General features: G+C 33.8%; 1 protein-coding gene and 1 non-coding gene across 4 annotated transcripts in view; one reads left to right on the top strand and one right to left on the bottom strand.

Moving 5' to 3' along the window:
* LOC121732073 overlaps positions 1 to 13,832 on the bottom strand; it is a 325,970-nt gene that overhangs the window by 300,895 nt on the left and 11,243 nt on the right. For 2 of the 3 annotated variants that reach the window (XM_042121854.1, XM_042121856.1), the window contains exon 1: positions 8,385 to 8,754. The exons of the other annotated variant lie outside the window; for it this stretch is intronic. In XM_042121854.1, coding sequence (XP_041977788.1) covers positions 8,385 to 8,422 — 38 coding nt within the window. In that variant the 5' untranslated portion in view covers positions 8,423 to 8,754. Of the gene's footprint in view, positions 1 to 8,384; positions 8,755 to 13,832 lie in introns of those variants that run through there. 3 annotated transcript variants of the gene reach the window in all.
* Positions 13,755 to 13,825, top strand: Trnag-gcc. The gene has a single exon. It is a non-coding gene; the product is annotated as a tRNA-Gly (tRNA).

Below are 13,832 nucleotides of genomic sequence, written 5' to 3'. Positions count from 1 at the left end.
TTCAAACACATATTAAAAAAAAACTATGCATCTCCTAGACACAAATCAGGTGTCATTTGAAAGGGGTAACTAACCCCTATAAAATGCCACCGTTCCCCCCTCTCTGCCTATAATGCGAGATTCAAATGCCAACCCGTTTCATGTATGTTACCTATTGTATGATTTACTTGTCAGAAAATATAATTGTACTTATATAGTAATCAAAAAACTTTGTAATCCGATATAAATTTGGCAGATATTAGGTATGTACATAAATAATAATAAGTAACTATTATACTCATTCGTTACTTTCCCACAATTGCCAATCAAATAGGTGAAATGTGACATCGCGGTGGGCGTGGGAACCCAACAGCCGTCCTTCCGTCTTCACCCACTTACAAACAATTAATTATTGTTTTTTATCCAGGCTAAACAACAAACACTACAATAAAAATGTAGGTCAACACAAAGACTCGAAATTAGCCTCACTACAATATTACAAATCACTTATTGTTGGCGACAAAAAAACTACTATAAGTGGAAAAACATATCATGGAAATTCCAAAAATACGTATAACCGGTATAACATAGATCTCTTCACATTATGCCATACAATTACTATAATAATAATACCAATTGGTACAATTATAATATTATTATTACTTGTATAGTAGTCTTGTTATCGCGTACATGCCATGATACAAACGGTTAGAATAATAAATGCACAACTTGTGCAGTTTACACGCAAAGTTACTTACGTAAAGTGTTCTCTTGTTATCGGTTGTACTCAATATGTACCTATTACGTTTTTTATTGCAAAAGTGCCTATGAGGAGTGCGGAAAAACACGATTTAACGAACTTTTGAAAAAACGAATGAAGCACTAAGGTTGGGTTGCACCAGAGGCGTGGTTAAAGTTAAAGTTATGGTTATAGTTAAATATGGCGAAGCTACAGGTAACGGGATTGAGGGTACTTGTATAAAAAATTGAATTATCCGTAAAAATCGTCAGGAAAAAAATTAAAACTTTAAAACATAGTAAATTTTCAGATATACGTATTTTTTTTTAAGTTGGACGTCGACGTCGACGAAGTCCTGGGACGCCATATTTAACTTTAACCAAAGATTTGACATTTTGCACTGTAGTTTTAGTTAAAGTTTCAGTTATAGTTAAAGTTAATTGGTGCAACCCAACCTAAAAAATTTTAAACAAAATACATTATCCGAAAAAGGGCAAATGAGTGGTGTTTAATTTAAATAACGTTATGTTATGTTAGGTAACGATGACTAATAAATAAAAGAAATAACAGTCAGAATCATAATTTCTATCAATTTCTCCAAAAATGTGCTTAAACGAGCAATTAATATTTAAATGGCTTTGTTCGCAACGTAATAATTTTGCACCGTTACCCGCAATGTGGGGTTATTATTTAATAATTCATAACCGTAATAATTGTAAATTCTAATAATGTTTTTACGAGCTGCACTTAATCTTCGTCCGGAAGACAGGTACGGTTGTTTATTCTAATTTAGAATGTACTTAGCCGGATCTTCATAGTAAAATCGCGGAACCATGTCTGATAAAAATATTTTTGAACTTTTGCTTGTAAACAAAATTCATAATATTTTTTCTGCTTACGTAAGTACTAGCGAATTTTGCAGTATTTGACATTTTTAAGTAGTACCTGAAACGCGTACTGCCGCTATCTTAGGATAATGACTTGGCGTATTTGCGACCAAATAAATACAATGTCATTTAGAATTTTGACAATCTTCGTTTTCATCACACATGACATGACAGTTATAATCAAAAAGGAATGTATGTATGGAAAATGACTTGAAACACCTGTCGCAATAGCATTGGCATGAGCTGTTGTTCAAGTAATTTTTTAACTTTGACGATATCAATATATAATAATATACAGTACTATAAAACAGACTTGTATTAAGTACATTTTTGGAATATCTTTAAAATATGGTTGTAATATGTGTCAATTTTTGGATTGTTTAACGTCATTGCAACATTGTTGTCATCGAGAAAGCTGCAATAATATCTGCTAATGGAAACGACCTATTTATTTTAATTCGTTTCGTACCAATTGTAGGTACACATTACCAATTTAATTAAGCAAAGTAATAAAACAAGGATATTATTGAGATCGGTAACTTGAAGTAGCCGATAACAATTAAAAGAGGTGATAAGGAACAATAAAGATAAAAATATCGTAAACGTCTCAAAATTTTTAATGTACATTGTAAAGGTATAAGACACAAAGCCTAGCAAGTATTTAATACAAAAACCTTCACTTAAGAAACTGGCACTTTTTTGATTGGCTAAAAAATGACAAAGATTTGATAATTTCATTTCGCATAGCCAAAATTATAAGTAACGCTGCTACATTGTAAAGTGTTACTTGTAGGACAGTTTTTTCAGTACTCTTGACAATGTTATCTAAGGACCATGTATGATGCAAAGATGTATAATTCGGCGTTGTTGTTTATATCATCCCACAAAGGTCTGCACTAGTATGACATAGATGTCATGTGTTGTCAACAAGTAACAACACATGTCAATTGTCATCCTTATAGGTGTGTCGTCAATATTCCGCAATGTGGCAAGGTTTCTTATCGATCGGCCGGAATCATTGGATGGCTTCCAAGCTTCAATTTATGAAAGTGGGTTTGTAATAAAATATTTATATGTATAGTGCACTCGAAAGTCGTGAAAAGTATACTGTATACTATTATAGTGTGTAGTGTCTACTGTATACAGTGTATAGTCAGTATGTTGTCAATGAGATGTGTCTATTGGCCCACTTCAATGATAAAAACGTTATTACAGTTAGTGACTTACTTTATGTACTTATGAGTCATAGAGTGGCGATTGGAGAGTACTCTAATTACGGATATTATGTACTCAGTAGAGTACTGTATAATAATATTCGTATGTCGTGAGTTGTGATTCCTATTATTTACCGCATTCTACGTCCGTAATTTTTTTGTTTACTATTTTCAGATTATTATGTTCAGAACGTGCTCAATCTACTTTAATTACCAGTTTACATTATTCCAATCCAGTGGATCTAATCCAGCCGACCACTAATTTGGTCCTTTCAACACATTATTTTATAATATTATTATAATAATTATATTATTTTTAATCTTTATTTATCATATCTGTTCTTCTACTTTTATTTTCATTGGAACCGGTTTTAATATTTTGTTTACATTACATCATTCTACATTTGTTGTGTTTACAACTGTCACATTTTCTGCACGTACTAATATTCTGCCTCTACTTGTTGACATTCTGTTTACTATCGTGTCTGAATCTCATACCTCATGCAGCCAGGTCGCTTCGATCGTTGGCTTCTCTCATTCATGTTTTCTCACTCGAAAGTGAGGTCGAATTCGAGGTATGAAAATGTATGCCCCAGGGACTTTGTTATTTAAATGTGACCGTGTCGTTTTATTTTAATAATGAGTAATTTCCGTAATTTTAATATCACCTTTGATACTATCAATATCGCGTATTATTTCCGCTTACTATCCTTATTTAATTTTACTTTTTTAAAATGTTAATCCCCTTGAATTTTATTATGAAACAATAGCTCTCAAGTCTCAACCCACATTATAACAACTATAATATATCCGTTTGGCTACAGAATGCGTTTAGCTCTTTACGCCTCGCGTTCATCGACCATTTAATGAATGAATATTTATTTATTTATTTGTTTATTTATATAACATGGAAAACTTACAGCTAAGTAATGTCGGTGGCAATTTTATGTATGATTATCAGAAAGCCAATTACAAGTTTTCACCTCTAAGTAACAGATAAAATTATACATGATATTGTGAACGGTCTTAATTACATTATATAGAAATGTTTCTTAAATAGGATATATGCAAAACAAGTACTTATAGCAAAAGGTTTAAACGATAGTATGACCAAAAAACCAAAAAGAACAACAAGCTAAAAAATATTGTAAAGCTAATCATATTATTATCAGCATACTTATTAAATCACTTTCTATTTTACTTTTTTTCCTTAAATTCAGACTCAAGTTTGCGAAAACGAACTTAAAACTGAAGCTCATTAAGAGAGTGTATAATATTTACTCTACATTCTACAACTAACAGCGCTAATAAGACAAAGAAAGCTAAAAGAAGGGTTGTGACAGTTAATTAATATATTTTATGAACATAATTTAATAAGGCTGAACATTCTCTTCTTGTTGCCTTGAGAAGAATACTTTTTGAAATAATTTCCTAAAGTTTGGACTTACGAATATCCTATACAATGTTTTCCCCTTCTCTAATGCTTTGGAAAATTTCAAGATAATAAATTAGAAAAGATAAAGATAATAGATGTACAATAATTTTAGTTAAGTATTTAACTTGTTTTTATTAGTTAGGGCACTATAATATTATATTTATTGTAAAACATGGTGCAGGTAATATTATAAATATTTATAGGTATGAACAAACACAAAACAAAGCTATATATACAGTTACAGTCGAAGGCAAGTGACCGCACAAAATTATCAGACCGAAGAAAATCCTGCCAACTGATATAGAGATGAAAACGTCGTATATTGTAAGAGTTTTTGCCCGCGGCTTCGCTCGCGTTAAGAAGCATTATTATATACAAACTTTCATCCCCTATTTGAACCCCTTGGGGTTGGAATTTATCAAAATCCTTTCTTAGCGGATGCCTACGTTATAACATCTACCTGCATACCAAATTTCAGCCCAATCCGTCCAGTGGTTTGGGCTGTGCGTTGATAGATCACTATATCAATCAGTCAGTCACCTTTGAGTTATATATATTTTACTTTACTCTTTTATATTACAAATGCGAAAGTGTGTCTATCTGTCTATCTGTCCGTCTGTTACTTCTTCACACCCAAACCGCTAAAACGATTTTATTGGGTATGAAGATACTTTAATTTCCGGAAGTGGACATAGGATGCTTTTTATCCCAGAAAAATGTACAGTTCCAGCGAGGTAACCTAATTTTGGCGCAACGGAGTTGCGTCATCTCTAGTGTTGTAATATGTAGGGTAATATTATGTATTTGCTCCTTAAAAAATTGTTTGTAGTTTTGTACCTATGTCAATTCTTAAACGCTTATTCCACTTGTCCTATTTAGAAGTCCTAGCTAGGATCCTGCATAGGCGACTAATTAGAAGCTTCTTATTCCACTTGTCCTAATCTAGTGTCATTTAGTCTTCATAATGGCTCCAGTTCTATCAAAGCAACAAAAATTGGTCTTCTCATAGGCTTAGCTGTTGGCTCAATGAAAATAAAAATAAATAAAAGGCGAAAAAGATGGTTGAAAGAATTTTTGCTCCACGTAAAATTATGAATTATGAACTTTCTGAACTACTTGGAACCAGCAGACTTAAGAAATTACCTACGAATGGATTCCAGATCTTATAACATAATATAAATTGACTTTAATACAGATTTAGCAGTTCCCACTACAGATAAAAGGTTGAAACCATCTGGCAACACTGATTTAGACAGTTAGAATCCACATTTTTTCCGATTAAGGATCCTAGCTAGGATCCTAGCTTTCTAAATGTTATTCCACTTGGCTAAATTTTTTAGGATCCCAGCTAGGACTTCCTAAATAGGACAAGTGGAATAAGCGCTTTAGCAAAAGCATTTTCTTGCTACATGTTTGTATTAGTATATTTGTAGATATATATAAAATTAAAAAGTACTTCACAATTATATGGTTCAACAAAAGAAATTCATGGGAACAGATTACGCTTGGCATTTCCTTAATTATGGCAAAGATAATAAGCTGAGATTCACGCAACTCAAGCATTTAGGCAAAATAAAAAGTGAGATATTCGCCACTTAAATCATCCCAAGAATTTTATGATTGTGCTGTGAAAGTTCTTTTGAAACAATGCGTTCTTTACCTAAGCAGAAGGTTCTGTGGAATCTACCACACTCTAGAAACAAAGTCAGCATAAGTAGGTTTATTTAAGTACTATTATATATTTAATTATTTATACATTACTGAGATTAAAGAAATAAAACTTCCCATTTCACAGGAGAGACGCCGTATATATAGTCTTTTTTTTATATGAATTCTATTCTATTGGTAAAAACACAATTTTACTGAGTGATTCTGCTAAGCATAAATCAATTGTTTATTAGATATGTTGTTAAGAATATATTTTTTAACATAGTATTAAAATTTCCATTTGATAGTTATGTGATTCTTGAATTAAGATTCCAATTTGCAAAAAAAGGTCCAAAAGTAAGTATAAGTAACTAAAAAATCAAGCATACAGCTCAAATTATATTATTGCATTCCTGCACATACTGTCCGCACTCCGCACCTCCTATTTCGTTCGCACAGTAATCTCCCGTCAGCACATTAATGTAGACAATACGTAATATAATTTACATGAAAGTTTATATTTCCTGTAAATGCATTCTCGGTTGTGAGAAAACCGTTCACAATATTAGATTCAAATGCGTTTGCAATTTGTATGAACGAGAAACATAAACATAAAACATGGTATCAGGTATGATGCATCGCGTATTCAATTGAGGGACGGAATATTACACAAAGATGATGAGAACATTTTGTAGAGCATAATAGATACATCGTTCTTAGCGAGATAAGCTAATCGAGCTGGCACGAGAAGTTCATTATTATGAAACGAAGACACATGGAGTAATCTACGGCGAGAAATACAAATGCTTCTCAAAGAAGATCAAAGGCTCATCAAAAGATTAAGAGGTACAAAAGTATGAAGAGGCTTACGCGTATTTCATGTGCTAGAGTTATTCCGGATTGTTACAGACTCTTCAATCTACAAATTGTGAGTAACCAGTACGAATTCAATGAAGAGATGAATGAATTTCGATAATCACTCAAAGAACCTTGTAGTTTGCCAAAAAAAAAAACTGTCGTAACGAGGAATTCATTAATAAATATTTATACAAATGTAACTTGTTACTAAATAACAGGTTTTAACTTACGTAATAACAAGTTTGTGGACAATAAGTAAACATCTATCATCTAATCCTTGATGAAGGCTTAAGGCTGCTAGCTACTACATCCGCGACTAAAAACCACAAAGTAGGTAAATAGAACGATAAAGAAACCAAATACATATTCATGGAGATTCACACTACGGCGAAGACATAACAATAATATAAACCCTAACGGTAAACAGAACTAGATGCATAAAGATTAGTAGATGATAAAGAGATAATTCAAAATAATTAAATATTTTCTAGAGTTTGATAAAGACCAAAGTATAATTTCTGGTTGGAGTTTATGGCATTAAAAATTCAAATGGAGGTTCGAGGACCCTGAAACCATCATTGAGCGTCGATGGTCATGAAACCGACGATCACTTTTACACAAGTTGCGTTGCATTTAATCAATTTGTCATCTTGACCCACGAGTTCAAGTATAGCACGCATTTACGGTTCACATTTTAGTACTTTGCATGTTACTATCGTAAATTGTAATAAATTGTAACATTGGCTAACTTTATGTCCAATATAAAGACGTAATAAATTTATAATGTGAAACGAGTTTACGGCCCACCATTTGACCCTTGGGCAGTAGAAATCATGTAGGCGCTTTTATATGTATGTACACGCTTTTGTCGCAATGGTAAACATGACGAGACAAGAAAATAGTGAAACGTAAAAAAGATGCGGACCTAAAAGGTTACCTTGTGGCACCCCTATACCTTTTTCTTTCTTTGTTTTCCGTTAGAAATGAGTGGCAATGTAGTGTCAACCTTAATAAAGCCATATTTGATCTGAAACGCGTCTGTGACTACGGATATAATTAGCATTTGTCTATCGTCGACATACTTATTACTTATTAGGTTACTTTGTGATTAATTAAATAAATATTGGCCATAGCAGTACTAATACATTCTATTTATACAACCTTAATTTCGTTATTTTGGATTGAACGTGGAGTTACAAACCTGGTAGTTTGTAAACAAGGTGAAGCTTACGAAATATCTAAGTGGTTGACTTATCTTTAGTTTGAGAACTGATAATTTACCTAAGTACTTGTCTAATATTATCAGCGATAGTAGCACTTTCAAGTGCTAGATATAGGCGTCCTTTTACATGTAATTAGAAATTATTTAATAATTTTGATTATTACCTACTTCCTCTCGCAAATTTCGATAAGATTCAACTTATTACTTAAGTATTTCTATTGTCAGGCTTCTTAGGTTAAAAAAATATTCTAACGCAATGTTTCATGTTTAATTAAAACAATACTTACTTAATAGCATTGTCAAAGAAAAAACTAAATAGGAAATCATGAACAATGAGCAAAAAACGACAATGTTTTTGCTCGAACTTTTACATCAATCGATAGTGATTGTTTGTACACAATACCTTTTCGAGTTCCATTTCCTAATGAAGACTCCGAACATGTTGATAGAATCCAAGTTAATGCACAAAACCAATAATTCACATCACTACCACTCAAACTATTTTTACACACAACCTCTGCAGTAGTGCATTCCACTGAAAATAACGCAACGAAAACGTTTTCAAAAAACTAGTCAGTAACTCAAACACTCCTGTTCTACTTCCAATACAAATCGACAAAGTTAAAAAGTAATTTCAAGTAAACATTCTGAAATTGAATTCGCAATTCGAACGAATCACGTTCACGTTGAAGCATTCGAAACGAACACAAATACACGCTAGGCGGCCGACGCGCGCACCCCACGCGACGAATGCGAGGCGACTGGCTGACTGGCCAGCTCCCACTTGCAATATGCAGCTGGTGTATATATCCCGGTTGCTTATAATAAATTTTAGATGTCAACCGCTCGCTAGTGCAGGCTGAATGGAACGGCATTGGAGTTCGATTTGCTATGGGGCAGCTATTTCACAGAGTAATTGCGAAGTCGCGAACTAATGGTAATTTATGAAATGCTTTAACTTAGAAATCAAAATGATCTCCTAGTGTTGATTAACAGACCGACATAATAGTCTTTCTATGCAACAATGGCATCCTGTAATCTGGTTCTAACAAAAGCGCAGTAAAATTAAATCCTCGTCTGGACTCAACATCCGTTATTGTTGAACAATCGTAATAGTTTCTGAAGGACGGTGTATTGTTTGAATGAACAAAATTCCACTTGCTTGATTCTATGAATGCAGAAAGTTCTTCAAAACTACTTCTTTCTTATACCCAAATATGATTATTCATAATGTCGTAAATAAATTATAATAATTAATTACAAATAATAATTAAATTATAAAAAAACCTAGGGTAACCGTTAATTTTTAACCGTCAAGAATCGAACAGGAAGAAGTAACAAATAGCAATGAAGACATAACAAAAGCGAGACTCTCATCAATTTCCCAAATTGACACTCCCTTCCGTGATAAGACAATAGCTAATGATGCAGGTACATGGTGGATCTCGGATGTGATCGATGTGACGAAACAGCTGACCTGATTTTTACCAAACAGTTGTTTAAGATGTACACAAGTAACAGTTGTTCAATTACTTGTTACCAGGGCATGAGGCGCTTTGTTGGAAGTAATAGCAGGTTTACGTTATTCCGATCCAGTGATCCAATCCAGCGCTGGATTGCTACTAGAATAGTGTTTTATGGGTACTGCAATGAAATTTTGTCAACCGGTCATGATGATTTTTTTTAATTACAGATTACCAACACGTTTGGTGTGGGTAATCTCTTTGGTATTTCATAATTTTTTGATTATTCATAGACCACGCCACAGTTTGTATTCTATTAATGTAAATCTCTAGAATTTTTCAAATATTTCTTTGCTTTTTCTTACTGAGTTGTATAATAATGTCTTCATAATCTATTTTTTTTTTAATCGGATATTTACATTGTTAACATAATCTCTATATGGATTTATCTACACTTTTACTTTCCCAAAACCTATATCTATAACTTGATTTTTTATATAAAAATACGTGATACTTTTGTAGATCAAGCCGCAAGGTCTATTGATTGGCTCGACGAAGGTTTTCAGCTGTATAAAATATTGCAAGACGTGACCTATTTACAAGATCGGTTCATATTTCCAAGCCCAAACCCTAAAGGGTTTTAATATTAAAAGAACCGGAGCATTCTTACAATGTTCGGTTTCGGATCAAAAGAGTTTTTATTAAAGAGTTTGTATTTCGTTCTCGTTTTGCGGTTCGCTGGGAGTATTAATTATTATTTGTTTGATGATTGTTTTACCCTGTGGTTTTACCATTGTTTTGTTTTGATGGATTATTCAATATTAGGTTGGTTATGTTATGGGGTGCGTTCCGATAATATGAAGAACCAGTATACTGAGCCAGTTCTCATGACGTCTTGAATTGATGAGATAGTGGCAAATCCAATCGTTCTGAAATATACGTCATTGCATTCATGCAGGTATTATAACTTTGTTGGGACGGATGTCATTATAATAAGTCACGGTTGTCTTACCAGTACCACTCCACGTCTTTAGCATGACTAGCCAGTGTGCTGAGTTTTATTTCAGAACTTAGGCGCGGTATTGATTTCCTTTTTTTATATAATATATTATCGTACGTTATTTTTCTTTACGCAAAGCACCATCGTATTCGCGTCAACGAAGTGTCCAAAATACCAAAGTTCACGGACATTCCTCTTGAAATTGACAATATTTGACATGGCGCAGTGGCGCAATCACAAATGTCATCGCGTATAATCAAAGCGTATTTAATTCAATAGCAAAATGTTTGTGTGGGCATTTTATAACGAGGTTTTTCGCTTACACTAACATTTACGTTTGTGCATTTTAATTTAAATTGACCATCAATTTGATTAAATTAGGTCTGTTAGTGCTATATTTATTTGGTCATTACTTTGAAATGTACATTGAAAACATAGAATGTTTTGTATGGTTTTACGCAGCTAATATAAGCTTTTGAATTTGAAGATGATTGCAAGGACAAGGGTTATGTAAATAAAATATCTTTGGAAGTGGTATTTAAATAACACTCGATCATTAGTTTAAAGCTTTAGACAATAATCCCCCAAGCCCAACATTCTTAAGGCCATTGCATGACCAAGGCCGTCATGCAAATTACATTGGAGACAAGTATTTTATACTTATCTTCAATTATGAATTGTATATGCACCTCACAGCATCTACGGACTACGCATCACGTTGCGGTCTGAGCTGACCCTTATACAGATACTAATTAATTTTGTATGTTCCTCCACCAACCTCTTAGACTGCCTTTCCACCAGAGCTGAGCGGAGCGGTGTTACAAGGAATCAGGAATGTGCTTTTGAAAACCAATATAATCGCTTCATTGACATGACTTTGCCATGACAGCGCTCAGCGCGGCGATGCTATTGGTTCTCAAAAACACATTCCTCGCGACCGCGACACAGCTCCGCTCAGCTCTGGTGGAAACGCAGCCTTACAGCAAAGACTCAAGGCTCAAGAGTGTTTCCCTACAAAGCAAATATAATATTATTTTAATCCCCAATAACAAATAGAAATGGTAACCCTAATTAGCGCTGACGGGGCTGTTTTGACCACACGTGCCGAAAACGTCGGACGTGATATTAGCATGCGTAAATCATACGCATTTAATAATATATTTTGATCACGCACTATATTATTATTATCGTAAGTAGATCTCTTGATCAGCATTTTGTCCTTAGGGCCTTTCCACACGACGTATTTTTTGCGCACTGACGACACGCGTTTCTGATGCGCTCGTCTTCTGCGTGTTTTCATCGCGTTTTGTCAGATTACACCAGAGGCGTAGTTATAGTTAAGGTTAAGGTTATCGTTAAATATGGCGTCCATTGTGGACTTTTACTAGGGATTTGACAGTTCATATTTTGACATTTCCTTACGGTTAAAGTTATAGTTAAAGTAAGTTGGTGCAACCCTTTTTGAAACGTGTCGGCTTCCTTGCGTTTGCTGAGCGTTCAACTTGCGTTTGTATCGATACAAACGAGTGTAAAAAAACGCCTTTACCAGTTTGATTTTAGAAAACACAACTGAGTTACTCTACTGTATGAAATGTATTGGAATGATTTTGATTTAGGAATCATTTGTTGTTAAAATCGTCACATTTAAAAAACTAAATCCGTAATGAAACATACAGGATCGTGGTCCAAGGAGCGCTAGTCTTTTAGGATTTACGAGTTTTGATACTGATATTTTTTTTTATTAAATTCGGAAAACTTACGGCTACATACAAATATAAACAGATGAACACATACATGAAGGCCTATTAAAAGTTTTCACATATAGAAAAACTAACAAGAAATATAAAGTAGGTAGTTAATTATACACAAAGAGTAACAAGCATAACAAAATATTAATAAATCTCGCACAAAAGAATTTTTTAGACATACATTTTTTACTGTAGAAACGCTGGTATTAAATAAGTCTATGTTTGGATACTCGTACGAAATTTCATTAAAGCTTCTGCTGACTCGTATCCTATATTTATGGTATATTTTTATAACTAAAAAGAGTAAGTATAAAAAATTTTTCTCCAAACAAAATACGACTTCTTGCGTCATCATCATCAATCAGGGGGCCTCGCAAAATATGTCTTGTCCACATCAAATTTTGGTCTTGCCCCGCCACTGTCACTGCCCCCTCCGTATACATTTTTTACTACTTACTAAGGATACAACTATAACAGGTACATTATTAATTCAATAGTTCTTTCAACTTTCCAGAGGATTATAACAAATAACAATGTTAAGAACTCGGAAACTATTTAACAATTGTTTTACAATTTCCAGCGCTCGGAAACTAGGACGCGGTAATCCTGGAGAGCCCCTGGGGTTGAGGATACTTTATTTTGGCCGCTTCTGACCCACTTTCACTAACAAGATATCTCCAGACAAAGAAAAAGGAGGAACAGGGATTTTTACTTTGAATTTGTAGATGTACTCTCATAACTCACGTGTTGTTTAATTTAGACTTAGAATGTATTTCAACAATTTCTAAGTGAATAAGTCTATACTGAACATGCTTCCCTGTTCATCTACAAATTCCGAATAAAATCTCTAATTTAGACCCCCGTACAAAACTGTAGTTTTTAGCGATATACGATAATTCATTTATAAAATATATAATATTATTACTTAGGGTGGATTGCACCAGAGGCGTGGTTAAAGCTAAAGTTATGGTTATAGTTAAGGCTAACCATAGATATCAGAAACAACTATGAGGCTAACTATAACTTTAATCTTAACTTTGACTACAGAATTTGACAGATGACAGCTGGTCCGACAAGGCTTGAAGTGAATGTGAGCGGGGGCGCTGCTGGTAAAGGAGAACTGTCAAAAATGGCGTTTTTGTATGATGACAACGTTAGTTCCTTTTTTCGCCACGTTCATTCAAAGCCTTGTCGAGCTCAAGGTTATGGTTAAATATGACGTCCATTTTTGACTTTAACCAAAGATTTGACATTTTGCATTGTAGTTATAAGTAAAAGTTATAGTTAAAGTTAGTTGGTATAAGCCACCCTTAATATTTTTTTATTAAGATTTACTTACTTCATCTTTTTACATCTCAAAGTGAGTAGCTGATGTTATATTTAATACTATTTACTATCTACATATATATTTATATTGCAGAAGCGGCCATTTTTTCCTGCTTTGCGCACATTTTTTATCTGCTTTTTATCAAAGGCACTGCCGTACCATACTTTTCTCGAAGCGGTTCGCGGCTATTTCACACCCCCTTGTACAATACCGTAATTTCATACAGACACATGTAGCATCGGTGGTTCAGTGGTAGAATGCTCGCCTGCCACGCGGGCGGCCCGGGTTCGATTCCCGGCCGATGCAATCTTTT

The sequence above is a fragment of the Aricia agestis genome, chromosome 11 (genome assembly GCF_905147365.1).
Source record: "Aricia agestis chromosome 11, ilAriAges1.1, whole genome shotgun sequence".
NCBI lineage: Eukaryota > Metazoa > Arthropoda > Insecta > Lepidoptera > Lycaenidae > Aricia > Aricia agestis.
This window is presented reverse-complemented; position numbering and strand designations above follow the sequence as displayed.